This window comes from Lepidochelys olivacea, assembly GCF_965140295.1.
Source record: "Lepidochelys olivacea isolate rLepOli2 genome assembly, chromosome: 1".
In the NCBI taxonomy this organism is placed as follows: Eukaryota; Metazoa; Chordata; order Testudines; family Cheloniidae; genus Lepidochelys; species Lepidochelys olivacea.
The window spans coordinates 63,300,834-63,317,289 of NC_140411.1; the positions used below are offsets into that span (position 1 = coordinate 63,300,834).

Here is a 16,456-nt window from a genome sequence, read left to right on the forward strand (position 1 = left end):
TAGAGGAACTAAGTGTAGTGGGGGGTCTGTGTCACTGGAAGATTCTGAGTGGATGTATTGATCTGCAGATCTAAGCCCTGTGTTTTGACAAGACCCGCAGAATGCAGAATTTTTATTGTAGACAAATGTATTATTTATTTGCCCAGCTCGAGGTCTTTGGGAATATGTACAAATCTTTAAATGCACAATAGTAAAGGCCAATCAATATGGCCACAAAATGTAGGTATTCCCTGATGTAACTGAAACATCATGCTATAGCCTCCCACATTAAATCCCTTCCCGAGTTTAATGCATCTAGCTCCTCACACACACACCCTTCCCATTTCTTTAGTGCATGTGAAAATTAGGCCACGGTTTTTTTTCAAGGAAGAGAACTATTATAATCACTAGAAGACAGGCTTTGGATGACAATTTATGGAGCTTCATATGATAGCATCAGCTCCCCAGATCTGGTGGAACAATAGACCAAAAAGTGTAACCCAATGTGATACAGTGTAAGCACAACTGATGAGTATTTTAATGTGGCGTAGCACAGAAATTGTATCCTTCCTGGGATATTTATATCTGTAGTTTAAAACCTGTGGTTTGACTGTTCTAGATGACAACAAATTTTCAGAGGCCATCACAGTGCTGCTTACCTGGATTGAGCGAGGTGAGGTGAATCGTCGCTCTGCAAATCAATTCTATTCAATGGTGCAGTCAGCAAATAGTCATGTTCGCCGACTTATGAATGAGAAAGCCACTCATGAGCAAGAAATGGAACAAGCCAAGGAGAGTTTTAAAAATGCCTTAACAGGGATCCTCACTCAATGTAAGTAACTCTTTTTTGTCCAGTGTTGTTGTTGTGATTGTGGTAGTGGTGGTGTGTTTTGTGTGTTCGGGGGTAAGTAGTTATGATAAAGTCACATTCTACTTCATATCCTATTTCATACGCTATAGCAATTTGGAGGAACAAGGACCATTCCTAAGAGCTTATTTCTCAAGGTGAGCAAAGTTTCAGAAGTTTTTCCATTAATAGATTGAGACATACTGTAGGATCCATAATGTTTCAGGAAACTGACCAGACAAAAGTATCCCTAATTTGGAACAGAGAAAGATCATGCTTTACCTGGAGTGCAATGATCTCTTATCTGTGAGTTGTAGAGATAAGGAATTCTAGTTATCTTTGATACCTACAGAATAGAGAACAATCAGAGTATACTTTTAGATTGAGGTTAGGTAAAAATAAGTTATAGAAATGAACACCTTTCAGGGGGTTTATAAATAGTGTGTCAAGGCCACCCCCACAGTAAAGGAACTCTCTGCACCGCTCCGTTGATATTCTGCCAGCATTTATTTGGCAGGTAAAGTGTCTAAAATATTTAGTGCTGGTGATTTTTCCCTGTACAGAAATATAATCAATCAACTCACCTTAATGGGGTTCCCTCATAAAACAATAATCAGGATAATTGCCTAGGGCCCTTTAAAACAATTGTACTTCATTTATGCAGGATTTTAATATGTATAATGCGTCCCCATAATCTTTGTTTTTGATTCATTCCATCTATACCCAATCCACATGGAAAAAGGCTAGATTCCAATTACCCAAAGTTCCTCAAATAATGGATCTAATTATAGTCACAAAGATGCATCCTGCTTAAGCGTACAAGACAAAAAAAATTAAGAAATTTTTTCAGTCTGAGACCAATATGCTTGTTGCACTTTTGTGTCTTAATTATGTCTTTGGTATTTACATATACATTAACTATATGTATCATAAACACTGTGGGATCATGCTAAAAGATGGAGTTATTATCTGAGGACATGTGTGCAGTGGGTGAGTTTTCAAGATCAGTTAATACCCATGGTAGTTTGGATAGGCAGATCATGTTACATCTCAGTGACTGAGAAATAATATGTGAGGAAAAGGAAAGTGGGCACCGCCACGGCCATGTTGTTCTGGTCACACCAGGTTTCCAAAACTTACATGTACAACAGCTGGTTATAGTATTTAAAAATGTCTTCTTCAGCAGGGTTAAAAATCACCTATTGCCAGCAGTCTGCACCTTAGTTAATTCCATCTAAATAATCCTGTTCATCACCAACTATTGTGGAACATCTGTCACTGGTGACAGATTGAGAGCCTTGTAGTTGCAGGCTATGTCTACACTACAAACTTTGGTCGATGAAAATTACGTCGGCATAAAGCCCCCGCAATTAGTATATCACTTGTGTGCATACATATTTGGCTCCTTGTGTTGGCAGTGCATGTACTCACCAGCAGCGCTTATATCAATGCACAGTGCAGTGCACCATAGCTAGGTATCCCAGTGTGCAAAGGGAAGTTTTGGCTATGCATTGTGGCGCAGAAACGGGTCGTGAGAGCAAGGAGTCAACTTCCCAATGTGCAACTCTCTCCATCCCAAAATATCATCTATATCCCATAATTTCTTTGCCTCTTTTCAAAATCCCCCAAACCCATGCAGCCCTCCTTGCTGTCCACCATCTCTGACAGAAGCATGGAGCCTGCACAGCTCTGCACTATTGTTGTGAGCGTTGCAAGCACAGAACACACAATCCTCTGGTAGTTGGAGGACAGATTGCTGAGGGACATAACAAGAACCAGCTCAAGGTTGGTGGTGGTGGAGCAGCTGCAGATGGGGAAGGGTCACTTATGGTCCCAAGAAATGAGCACTGACTGGTGGGATCACATCGTAAAGCAGGCTTGAGATGATGAGCAGTGGCTGCAGAACTTTCAGATGCACAAGGACACATTCCTGGATATGTGTGCCGAGCTTGCCCCAACCCTCTAGCTCAGGGACAACAAAATGAGAGCTTCACTGACAGTGGAGAAGTGAGTCATGATTGCACTGTGGAAACTTGCAAAGCCAGATTGCTGCCAGTCAGCGGGGAATCATTTAGGAAAATTCACTGTGGCAGCTGTCATCAAGTGTGCAGGGCCATTAATTGCCTCTTGTTATGCAGGAATGTGACTCTCAGCAACGTGCAGGACATAGTGGCTGGATTTGCAGCAGCATGATTCCTGAACTGCATTGGAGCAATAGTTGCCTTGCCTATCCCTATTTTGGTAGACCACCATGCCACAGCGTGACATCAACAGAAAGGGCTAATTTTGTATGGTTATGCAAACATTGGTGGATCACTGGGGAAGCATCACTGTGGGCTGGTCAGGGAAGGTGCATAACACAGTGCTGTTCAGAAAGCTACAAGCAGGGACTTTCTTTGCTGACTGGTGGATTACCACTGATGATGTTGAAACACTAATAGTGATCCTGGGGGACCCAGCCTACCCTCAGTTCCCGTGAAGCTATATACTGGCCACCTCGGCAGCACCAAGTAGAGATTCAACTAGCAGCTCAGCAGGTGCAGAATGACAGTTGAATGTGCTTTTGGCAGATTGAAGGGACATTGACGTTATTTACTCACGAGATTGGATCTCAGTGAGAAAAATATCCCACTGTTATAGCTGTCTGCTGTGTCCTGCATAATATCTGCGAACCAAAGAGAGAAAACATTTCCACTGGGGTCGAGTGCAGAGGTGGAGCAGCTGTCTGCTGAGTTGGAACAGCCAGATACAAGTGCTATTAAAAGAGTTTAACGCAGAGCTATATGGCTCAGGGAGACTTTGAAGGAGCAGTTTAACAGTGAGCCACAGTAATGCATTGTGGTGTACTGTGCTCTACCTGGCTCTGCTATTTTTGGCCAGTTAGGAACTGTGTGGTGCTTGGTGTACATCTATGAATGTAACACCGTCAATGCACCTATTCATTTTGTTTGTTACGGATCCTATGAGTTGTGTCACACAGTACAGTAACCAGTAAGTGGGTGCTCTCAGAACCGCTAGGCATTCTACAGCATATGTTGTGAACTAATAAAGATGAATTATGTTCCAAACAATAGAATTTTATTTGTAACAAAATCAGTGAAAAGAAAAATCCATACAATTTTAAAGTAAATACACTGAAAACTTAATAAATTAATAGAACAGAACTTTACACGGGGAAAGAGCATTCATGTACATTTTAGCGACATACACCAACTGTGGCTTTCACAGGTCCGTGTAGGTGAAGCTTTGGTGGTCTTTAATCTCCCCACAGGTGGAGCAGTAGTGGTAGTGCAGCAGCCCCGGATGACACGACGAATGTCTGGGGGGAGGCATAGGGAAGTGCTGCACTCGAGTTCTCCATGGACTGCAGAGGGTGGCAAGCCCAGGACTGTTGAATCTGTAGGTCCACAAGAGTCTGCAGCATCTGTGTTTGCTGCCTGAGAAGCCTCATTACGTCCTGGTGCATCTCCCTCTCCTTTTCCTGCTAGGACTCCTGGGCCTTTCTCCTCTTCACTCTTTCCTTCTCTAGGCTGTTTGCAATGTTCACCTTCCAGGCCCTGGGTTCAGGGCCTGATGCTGCGCTGGCTTGCAGGATTTCATTGAACATGTCAACCCGAGTCCTCTTCTTTCTCCTCCATGTCCAGCTCAGGCGTTCTAGATGTGTGGAGGGTGAACCCCTCAAGGTCGCAATGGCAGCAACTGCAGATAAAACACACAGAGGTACCATTGTCTGTATAGTCACAACAGAAAGCAAAAGATTCAGAACTCCCCTTCCCTTCCTCCCCTAATGTTTTCAACAACACATTCTCAGTGACTCTTTTGCTTGGGATTACTGGTGCACGGCACCACTCACAGCACCAGCCACAGTGAGTATGGCTCCTGAGGGTAACACAGAGAGCGCACAGCTGCTGCTGGCATCCCAAAGCCACCCAGGCCTATATGCTGCTATCCTGTGCACTGCAATGGTGCCTGCCGAAGTGATCACTGACTGGCATGGGAAAGTGCCCTACCGTGGAGGAAGAAATAAGACTTCTGTCCCTAGAAAGCTTTGGGAGAAGATTGCAGAGCGCCTCCATGAAAGTTTCATCGAGATTTCTCAGGAGCAATGAAAAGCAGATAGCAACTCTACCTCTCTTCATTGTATCTTACCACTTCTAGTACAAATAAATCAATAAAAAGTCGTTAGCTGCACCCTGTTAAGTTAGGGGTCTCGTCACTGTAGTGAGAAATACATAACTTGCCCTCTTCTAGAAGTGAGAGGAACTGTAGTCTGTTGTCAGGGGAATGTTTGACCTGAAAGGCTGCCAGCCTAGAAGTAGTTGTTGAAGTCAGACATGGCTAGCAGAGCCTGGTGATTGGTGATGCGGAATTGTAATCCCACAGAGAAGACCTTTCTCCCCAGGAGGTCCAGTCTCTTGGAACTCTAATCTGATGGGCTAGTCCTTAGGTACTGTGACCTATTTCGTACCACCACAGAGTTTGGAGCAAGGTGGGAGAACAGAAATTTGGCTCCCTTTGCTGGGATGAAATAGCCGCTCTTGGCTCTCCTAGGTATGGGGGCACAGAATGCTGGGATGTGCCAGACCAATCTCACTGGTTCCAATAAAATCTTGTTAACTGGGAGGGCCACCTTACTATATGCTATTGCAGAATCAACCTTACACTGGGGTGATTTTCCTAGGCCCATATACACAGGTTTTGTGGGCACAGCACACTACTGAGGTGATGTAAAATGGCCACATCAAGCCTGAGGATCTAGCCCCATGAGCACTGTATTTATTTGTCTAGGACAAAATATGAATTTACATACATGTTAATTCCATGGTTACTTTTAATTCTTTGAAAGAGAATTAAAAATAAAGTTTTTTTTATCCACTACTATGAAGCCACATATTTAAAAAAAGAAATGTGCTCCCAGATGCCATACACATTTTCAGTCACTGATCAAGAGCACTAGAGAAGGCTGGGAACTGGAATAAAAATGGCAAACATTTTCCTTTTGATTTATTGTCACAATTCCTTTTTCAGTACAAATTTCTTACCAGCTCTAGTGAAGACTTTTTCAGTGAGTTATAAATAATATTATATTCCTAAACCTTTGGTTATTATTATTAACTATAGTCTAATTATATTGTTGTTGCTAATTAGAACCAACCTTATGCTAGGCACCTTACAGACAAGTATAAAGAGTAGGAGTAGAATTTTCAAAAGTGTCTATGGGTATGTCTACACTGCAATGCAACCCATGCTTTAGCCCAGGCTCAAGGCTAATGCCCCCTTGCATCTACATTGCAATTGTGCTAACCCAGAGCTCGGACCCAGGGTCCCAGGACTCTGCAGGGCTGGAGGGTCCAAGCTCAAGTCAAACAGGGAGCCACTGTCCGAGCCCTATTGTTTTTCAGTGTAGCCGCAGCCCCACTTGACTTAGGTCCCAAGAATCATCCAGATGTATCCCACAATTCCATGGAACAACTTCCTTAATCCTCTCTATCCCAACAATCTGCAGTCCACTCTATTGAAAATGGAAGCCGCCCCTCCCCTGACTTGGCAAATGGTAGCAGCTCAGGTCAGTGTTAACCCATTCTGTTCTGATCACTAATCGGCAAGCACACTATCAGGGAGCCTCCTGGGTTTGCAATGGAGAGTGAACCAATCAAGCCTTCTGCAAAGCAAGCTGCTTCCTGGTAACATGCATGGTGGGCAGTAAAGTTTTCCCACGGTGCACCACTTTCCTAAGACTGGAGCAAAAACATTTCAGGTATGTGGGGGCACCAGGAACTCTGGGATATGATTACTTTGACTTGGGTCTGCACCCTGCAGTGTGGATGCCAGGGCCGTAGGTTCAGAAAATTCTTAACCTAGAGTTAAAATACAATGTAGACACTCAAACTCAGGGTTCCCTAATACAGGTCAGCTGATTTGAGTCCCACTAACCGGACCTTACGTTGCAGTGTAGACATAACCTAATCAACTCAGCAGTCTAAGGTCATTTTCAAAAACAATTTGTTGCAAGTCAACGAGAGTTTCTCTCAAGGCCAGATTTACAATAGTATTCAGGCACCTAAAGATGCAGATAGGCATCTATTGCGATTTGCACAAGTGCCTAAGCCTTTTGGGCATCTAACTCCGACTGAAAATCATAGAAACTAGGCACTAACCTCCTTAGGCACTTTTGCATATCTATTAAGTGCTATCTGCATCTTTAAATGCCTAAATTCCTTTATATATCTGGCCCCTAAGTCAATTTTGAAAATGGGACTTAGGCCATTATGTCACATACGCAGTTCTGAAAATTGTACTGAGGTACCCTACCCTAAATTGCTTATAATCTAAAAAGACAATATGTAGATGCAGCCTATGGTGTGGGCAGCAAAGTCACCTAGCTTATTGGAGCCACAATTTTTGAATACATAAAAAAAACCCTCCATTTTCTATGAGCTATACTGCTAACATTGCTTTAGAATGAGTATGAGGGAGTATAGGCCTCTTGGGGAACGTGTGCTTTGGGGAAGGGATGAATGGTGAGAGTGTGGAAGGTCAAGGAAGGAGTGCTGCATATATACAACCTCATGGTAGGTGGACACAAGAGGTTGTAAACTCCATATAGGTAGCATGCTTCCTGAGAAGAAATCCCCATGAAGAACACATATTGCTAACACTTATTACAACAAGAAAAGGAGGACTTGTGGCACCTTAGAGACTAACCAATTTATTAGAGCATGAGCTTTCGTGAGCTACAGCTCACTTCCTCAGATGCATATCGTGGATATGCATCTGAGGAAGTGAGCTGTAGCTCACGAAAGCTCATGCTCTAATAAATTGGTTAGTCTCTAAGGTGCCACAAGTCCTCCTTTTCTTTTTGCGAATACAGACTAACACGGCTGTTACTCTGAAACTTATTACAACAATCTGTAACCCACTAAACCCCCATTTTTGTCCTGTGACTACAGAGGTGTTAACAGGCCACTCCATCTTGAATGGTCCCTGACATTAGGTGCTAAATACTTATGCTAAACTATCTATTCAACCTTGTATTTAGCTGTGACACTATTATTACCTTTCCCAGTCCTGAATAAGAGCTCTGTGTATCTTGAAAGCTTGTCTCTCACCAACAGAAGTCGGTCCAATAAAAGATATTACCTCACCCACCTTGTCTCTCTAATAAAGAGACTGAGATCATCTGTAGAACTTTAACATGACCAGTAAATTGGTGGTTTGACAGCTATAAAACACTCTGTTTTGCTGCACCTTAGAGACTCTAACTACTAACTACTACTACTAACACGGCTGTTACTCTGAAATCTGTTTTGCTGATTACCCTGCCATAAACATCTGATCAGGCAATTAATGTATGTATTGAACACTTGACTCAAACATTTAGGTGTAATCCTCTTGCTAATCTTTCAAATACCTGCAGTCAGAAGCTTGTGTCAGGGATTTCATTACCTGTAGTTCTTTGGTGGCTGGGCCATAAGCTAAAATGTTCTGATTGCACTAGTCCTTGTCAATAAGAAAGTATTTTATATTGAGACTGACATGCACTCTGTATATATTTGAGACAAATGCACTTAAACACCATTTCCTTAACACAATTCTCCACTTCTTGCGCTATTCATTTTTCCTTACTATTTTGGTACTTTTAAATCACCTCCCAGGTTCTTCCTTTACACTTCTCTTTCAGGAAGATTTTTCAGCATATCCTTCTTACAAGTACTGTAATGCTGATATCAATTGACAATAACACTATAGTATTACACTAGTGTAAGCTGTTGTATTTTAGAATCTCACTGGCTTCACATAATTTACTAGATAGCACACCTATTCTGGATAGCTATGCTACTTGATGGTATCAAGTTTAATTTCAGATTTTTGTTTACAAAGAGTGTTATACTGATATGTATGCACACATACATAATGTTATGTGCATGGGAATGATGTAAATGAGACAGAGAATATTCCTTAAATCAACTGTGAGATATGCAAGTTCCTTGAAAGGAGAAACCTGTTTCACAGTTCCTTGTTTAGCGTTCTCTGGCTTACTATATATATGTGAAAAGTGAAACATTGTCCATCTGTTCATAAAGAGTTTGCAGAGAATTTTAAGAAGACATGTTAATGAAATTAATGGGGCATATTTACAACATTGATAAAACAACAACTTGGAACATCTGAAAAGCTCATAAATTTGGTATTTATAAATTGTGATTGTGGCACCTTTACCCAAGTATATCTTTTCAGAGTCCTTGCCCCCAAATGACAGACCAGCTGGGGGCTAACTTCCTTCCAGATACTGTTGAGAGTTTGTCAGGGTTGTGTAAGCCTCATCCATTGAAAAATTTACCCACACCAAAGCCAATTTTGCTTTTAAGGAAACATCACAATTCTGTACATGGCAGGAACTAACCGGACAGTAATACAAGTCTCACCTGGGGCCTGGTTTACACTACAAATTTAGGTCAACATAAGCCACCTTGCGTCAACCATGTGTCTACACTTAAATTTGTCTCCCACTGAAGTAAATGCCCTTACATCAACATAGCAATGTCACCTCCCCAAGTGGCGTTGAGCCGTGGTTGATGTAGAGGTTGATGCAGCACAGGTGTAGACACTGCATTACCTATGTTGACCCTAACAGTCCTCCAACAGATGTCACAGTGTCCAACACTGAACACTCTGGTCACAATTGTGAACTCCACTGCCCAGCGGCCCCTTGAATTTTTGGCTAGAAGCCACTTTTGACATCTTAGTCAAGACCCACTTACCATCTCTGATGCCACTTTCCCCTTCTTTGGTCACCTTTGGGGGCTATCTTACACTCTTCTCCCTCAACTGGGAGCTAATCATGATGGACAATTGGGGATTGGAGATTATCCATCAGGTATCCTCATAGAGTTCCTCTCCTTCCCTCCTCACAACCCCCCTTCAAGGTCTCCCTTTGGGGACCACCCTTACACGGTGAGTCTTCAACAGGAAGCAGAATCCCTATTACACTGAGGGGCAATAGAACGCAGACAATGTACAAGTGGGAGTCCCCTTCCCTACTCCCACTCCCAGTGTGACCATCATAATAGATGCTTCCCTTCTGGGGCGCGGTACCCACTTGAACTGTCACACTGAACAGGGCACATGCACCCCACAGGAGGCCAGACTACATATCAACATCCTGGAGCTGTGAGCAATCCTCCTTGCATGCAAGGCCTTCCTCCCACTTATTCGCTCCCTCCACATCCAAGTTATGTCAGACAGTATCACCACTGTGGTCTACGTAAGCAAACAGGGAGGAGTGAGGTCTCTCCCACTTTGTCTGGAGACAGTCAGGCTTTGGAACTGGTGTATCTGACTCAGCATGGCTATCCAGGTGGCATACCTCTTGGCTATTCACAACTCCTTAGCAGATAATCTCAGCAGGCACTTCTTGGCAAACCATGAGTAGGAAATCCATGACTCTGTTCTGACAGACATGTTCACACAGTGAAGCAGAAATTTATAGGACCTCTTTTTATCACAAACAAAAAACTCCTCCTAGATTGTTCCGGGGAGCCATTGGCTGCGACTCTCAAGGTGTAAGGTGGTGCTCTCCTATTATTGTGGGCAAACGATTCCAGATATGCCTTTCTTCCCATCTCCCTGCTTCAACAGGTCCTGGGAAAGAGACATCACAACAAAGCCAGTGTCCTTCTCACTCCTGTCAGCATAGAGCATCTTCACCAGACAGGCTACTGTGGCACAGCTACATCGGTGCAGCTGCACCAACGTAGCACTTCTAGTGTAGACTAGCCACTAGAGTAGAAAAGACTTGGCTAGGGCCAACTAGCTGGCTAAATGGAAAAGCTTCTCTGCCTGGATACAGCATAATCAGTCTTACGCAGTCTCTCCAAGCATCCGGGTCGTTTTAGATTAGCTCCTGTCTGTAAAGAAATATGGTGTTTCAGTCAACACATTATGAATCCACCTTGCAGCCCTTAGAGCCTTCCTCCCTCCAGTAGATGGGTGCTCTGTCTTTACCAACCCAACTATAACACGATTCCTGCTGTCAAAACTTACTAGACCTCTATTTGAACACTTAACTCTTAACACTTAACTTAACTCTATTTGAACACTTAACGATATGTTCGATGTTCGATGTTCCACCTATCCATGAAGGTGACATTTCTAGTGGCCATCACGTCAGCCAGGAGGGTCAGTAAACTGGGAGCCCTCAGGTAGACCCTCCATGTACAGTATTTCAAAAGGACAAAGTATCCCTCCACCTTCACCCTAAATATCTCCCCAAGGTTGCCTCCAAAATTCACCTTAACCAGTATATTCATTTACCTGTCTTTTTTCCAAACCCCTACGCTTCTCCTGAAGAGAAGAGATTTCACTCTCTTGACAGCAGGTGTGCACTGGCCTTTTAACTGCAAAGAACCAAACCCATCAGAGTCTCCAAAATTCTTCATCATGATAGCAGAGAGATCCCATGGTCAAGCTATATCCCCACAAAGGATTTCTAAGTGGGTTTCTGGCTGCATTATCAAGTGATACAAGCTAGCTCACATCCCGCCTCCCGATGGTATAACAACCTACTCCATGAGAGCACAGGCTGCCACGGTAGCATCTCTGCAGAAAGTCTCAATACTGGATATTTGCAGAGCTGCCACCTGGAGCTCCATACACATATTCGCTATGCATTTCATGTTAGTTCAGGCTTCAGTTGTGGATGCAGTGGTGGGATTGGCAGTGCTGCATGCATCTGTGTTGCTGGCTTACTCGTAGGCACCTCCAGTCTGAGCACTACTTGCCAATCACCCACATGTGGAATACACAAAGAGACCAGCACTCAAAGAAGAAATGGAGATTACTTACTGTAACTGGAAGTTCTTCAGGATGTGTGATCCCTATCTGTATTACCCACCCTCTTTCCTCTCTGCTTCCAGTCTGGTTGGATTCATGGTAAGGAGTGGAACTGAGGGGCCAGCAACTTGAATTGCCTCTTATAGCCTCACTCAGGAGCCCGAGGAGATCTACTGTGCATGCGTGGGCCAGCGGATACCACTTGTTAAAATCTCTGGACTTGGCACATGGTGCACATGCATATCCATGTGTGGAATACAAGTAGGGCCCACACATCTCAAAGAACTTCCAGTTACAGTAACTAACCTCCATTTACATCGCATCCACTGATTTTGTTCTGTGCATTTTGATCATATCTGGAGAAATGGTCCATATAATCTAGAGGCAGAAACGACCTATTAATCTTCGAGTCACTATCTCCATCTTCACAGGTTTCAGAGTAGCAGCCATGTTAGTCTGTATCCGCAAAAAGAAAAGGAGGACTTGTGGCACTATAGAGACTAGCATCAGTGGAAAATATGCATCCGATGAAGTGAGCTGTAGCTCACGAAAGCTTATGCTCAAATAAATTTGTTAGTTTCTAAGGTGCCACAAGTACTCCTTTTCTCTCTATCTTGTTGCCAATGCAAGATTATTTCTTACAATGTATTTTCTACTCTGTTGTCCAATCTGTAGGGGTACCACCACTTCTTTTGAGATACTGTTCAACTTCCCAATAGCTTCCTATTTGCTCATTTGTTTCTTTATGATGTATAATGAGAGACTGAAAGGTGGGGGGGGGTTGGTGAGGGCGGGGGTCATGTAGTTTTTTACCATAGAAATATCATGAATGTCAGCTTTGATCTTCCCTGGCCATTCCCTGGGATCTTCTGTATATCTCAAAGGATTTATATTGTTAGTGCTCTCACATTTTAATGAAGGGGAATTGAATGTCCTTTCTCAAGGAAATATCGGTGTTAACAAAGACACATTCTAAACAGTCTGGCTGAAATTCCTTTCCCCTCTCAATTGCTCAACTTCCTTGTGATATGATTTCTTCAGTTCTAAAGTCATCAGAGTCTTCCCAGTTAGAGAGGACCTGAATTTCTAATGTAAAAAACCAAGCAATAAAACCCCAACCAAACTTAAATAAAATCCTTCCAGGCCTTCTTCATGCATAGTAAAAAGGGAATGGGCCCTGTTTTTGTTTTGTCCCATTTTCAGGTTACCTTTAAAATGTGCTCCATTATTTTACCAGGATAGAAGTGAGACTCATGTGTTGGTGGTTACTGGGATCATTACCTTCTTACCTGTTTTTTTTTGGTTTTTTTTTAATATCAGCTCTGCAATTACTTTTCCCCACAATCCATTAACTAGATAGTATGTTCCATGACTTTTCAGAAATACAGTCAGTTCCACTACAGGTACAATAGGTTTGCTAGTTAAGTGTCTTAGCATCCAGGAAGTAGATCATCCAGATCTTTTTTTTAAGTATTCATACTTTCCTAGTATTCCCTTAATTGCTTTCTATTGGTAGCTGTTTTAAAAAAGGTTTTCCTTAATTGCCCTGTCTTCTTTATTCCTTTTGCCAAAGACTAATTTGAAAAATTGAAATAGCTATTTCAGCAATTTTTCAAGCCATCATTAAGCTCTTCAGGGCAGGGATGGTCTCATATGAACTGTTTGTATAGTGCCTAGCACAATGGGGCCTCTTGTCCTTAGGTGCTAATGGAATACAAATAAAAAAATTAATCATTAATATAATTATCCTCTGGTACTTCTTTTTCCTTTGATATATTTGTAAAAGACCTTTATGATCCATTCAGCCCCTTGGGCTGGCATATTAATTCAGCATTTTATTTGTTTGGTTTTTTTCTGATAACTTTTTTAGTAAGCCTTAACTGAGTCTCTATATTCTTTCATACAGATATTTTTTTAAAATGTTTTGTCCAAAATGCTGTTGCAATGGCAGAGGACCTATTGTAGGATGAATAGATGTAGGTGTGTCCTGTGTTGTTATTGTTCCTTGCCACGTTTTTCTATCTACTGTATAACCATGGTCTCCACCCCTAATGTTGTCTGATGGCTCATTCCTTTGTCATAGAATTATAGAGTCATAGAACATTAGGGTTGGAAAAAGACCTCAGGAGGTCATCTAGTTCAACCCCCTGCTCAAAGCAGGACCAACACCAACTGAATCTCCCCAGCCAGGGTTTTGTCAAGCCGGGCCTTAAAAACCTCGCAGGATGGTGAACCTCCCTAGGTAACCCATTCCAGTGCTTCACCACCCTCCTAGTGAAATAGTTGTTCCTAATATCCAACCTAAACCTCCCCCACAATTGACACCATTGCTCCTTGTTCTGTCATCTGCCACCATTGAGAACAGCCGAGCTCCATCCTCTTTGGACTCCCCCTTCAGGATTGAAGGCTGCTATCAAATCCCCCCTCACTCTTCTCTTCCGCAGACTAAATAACCCCAGTTCCCTCAGTCTCTCCCCATAAGTCATGTGCCCCCTAATCATTTTTGTTGCCATCTGCTGGACTCTCTCCAATTTGTCCACACCCTTTTTGTAGTGGGGGACCCAAAACTGAACACAGTACTCCAGATATGGCCTCACAAGTGCCAAATAGAGGAGATAATCACTTCCCACAGTGTGTTTCATCCGTCTTGGATTCCTTTGTTTCTCCAGTACTGTGTAATTTTAGTCCTCGTCGAAGCGAAAAGGAGTTTTGCTATTGATTTCAGTGGAGCCAGGATTTCACTAATAAGACTTCTCACTATTATTTTTATGTATTGTTTTATATAGGCCTATAAATGCACTTGGTGCTTTACAATCAAATAAAAGAGTTAGCTTCTAAAGAGTTTTCAGTCTAAGGCTTCAGTTCAGCAGTCCGTCCCTAGTCATCTTGATCTTGTAAGGTGTTCACTTCCATCGGAGTTGAGGGCACTCAGCACCTAACAGGATCAAGCCTCAAAGCACTGAAGCAATGGCTCAAGTCCCACTCAAGTCAGTGAACATGCTGAAGTGCTTTTCTGAACAGGTAAGGAGTTAAGAAGATGTTAAATGCTTTGCTGAAGTGGAAGCTAAATACTGTGCAGACATGATGTGGTGAGTGAAGATAATAAGGAACTGGAGCAGGGAAGAGAGGACAGGGGTTACACCAGTGAGGTAGAGTGAATGGTTTGGTTAGTTGGGCACACTTCATGACTGCTGCACTTTTAAAACTTGATGCAGTTTGTTGTTTATAAATGAAGGACCAGACCCTGCTAATATTACTGGCTGACATGATTACTGCCCTCACTGGGAACACTCACATTAGAGAGCTCTGTCTGGTAGTAAGTGTTCACAGGATTGGGCCCAAAGGTTGTAGTTTTTTTATTATTATAAAGATTTTTGAGGTGGTGTGAGCAGGGAAGAAATGTGATAGCAAAGGAGGAGAGAAAGGAAAGCAGGAGATGGAGAGGGAGAGGGAGAAAGGATGCAAAAGGGAGAGAGTGAGAATGGAGGCAGCAAAGAAGAGGAGGAAGGCACAGGGTGCATATGGTATGCCCAGGGTGCAGATGGAGACTTGGAGGGGTTTGAGCAAAATGGGGGGAAGCAAATGTTCTCCAGCATTAGAAATTAGAAAGGTTTTTTTTTGGATGAGACAGATGACTTTTTGGCTGACAAATGAGGCCCTGTCTTTTTCCCTCGGCAAAGGAAATCATCTGACACTTGAAACAAATGTACCCTCCTGGTCTTCATTCAGAAAAAGGAGCCTCATAAAGCTGTCATGTTCTATTGCTCTGGTACGTTGTTATTTCAGGAGAGTCCCTACCCAGAGGGGAACCTGTCAGAGCCCAGGAACATTTATGATGCCTCTTCCTCTCAGGACCTCCTCCTGGAGCTCTTTCCTGATGAGATAAAAACACAAAAGTAGCTATGACAGTCTCAACTATCTGCAGAACTATCTGCCAACTACAACAAAAACCACATCAGTCCCAATTATCAAGGAGATCCGCTAATTGCACAGTACATTAGGGATAGCAGAAAATCCAGTCAAGGTGATCAAGATAGTAGCATCCACAGATTCTTTCTTTGAATTAGATTTGTTTCTGTGATGTCAGAGTATAGCCTACAAGCTTTATTCCTTACTACACAATGTCAGCATTAACAGAGAAGGTACTGTGCATCTCTAGCTGCCCTACTGTATCACACTGGCATGGTGACAGGTTCCAGTTTGCTGAGAAATGACATGTAGGTGTAGTGGTCTTGTTAAGTTCAAGTGATTTATTGCATGGCAGGATGCCAAAGCCCTTTGTTACACTGGGCTGCCAGTTTCTTCATTGTAAATTAAACCACATTTCAAATCTTAAAAGATTTTCAACATTTATTTTTCGGACAGATTTCCTAGCAATCCCTTGTAGGACATGGTGAGCTCTGTTTAATTTAAGTACATTCTGTTGTTTCAACATACAACAAGAAGTGTTTCTACTTTTCTAGAAGTAAGTGTTGTTTAATTATTAATATAAGTGCTTGGAACAAGTGAGTGTGCATGTTTTGTTATGGATTCTGAGGCATATGGAAGTTTCAGTATTCCCAGGATGTTCCCTCTTTAGGTCTTCCTCATCCTGTTTCTTTGTAAGAGAAAAGCACATTCCAAGAACAGCAACCAATGATCATAGGCATAGTTTGACTTATGTATTTGAGGGTGCAGCTCCACCCAGGCCAACAGGGCCATGCATGGGAGGCAAATTCCATGCCTGCCTGAGGCAGGCAGTTTGGAGGTGGGAGCAGTGCCCTCCCATGCTGCCCCCAAATTATGCCCAGGCCAATG

At 42.7% G+C, this 16,456-nt stretch overlaps 1 protein-coding gene across 15 annotated transcripts in view; it reads left to right on the top strand.

The window, feature by feature from the left end:
• Positions 1 to 16,456, top strand: part of ENOX1 (ecto-NOX disulfide-thiol exchanger 1) — a 509,722-nt gene that overhangs the window by 393,862 nt on the left and 99,404 nt on the right. For all 15 annotated transcript variants that reach the window (XM_084617813.1, XM_084617817.1, XM_084617814.1 and 12 more), the window contains one exon: positions 599 to 811. In XM_084617813.1, coding sequence (XP_084473939.1) covers positions 599 to 811 — 213 coding nt within the window. The remainder of the gene's footprint in view (positions 1 to 598; positions 812 to 16,456) is intronic.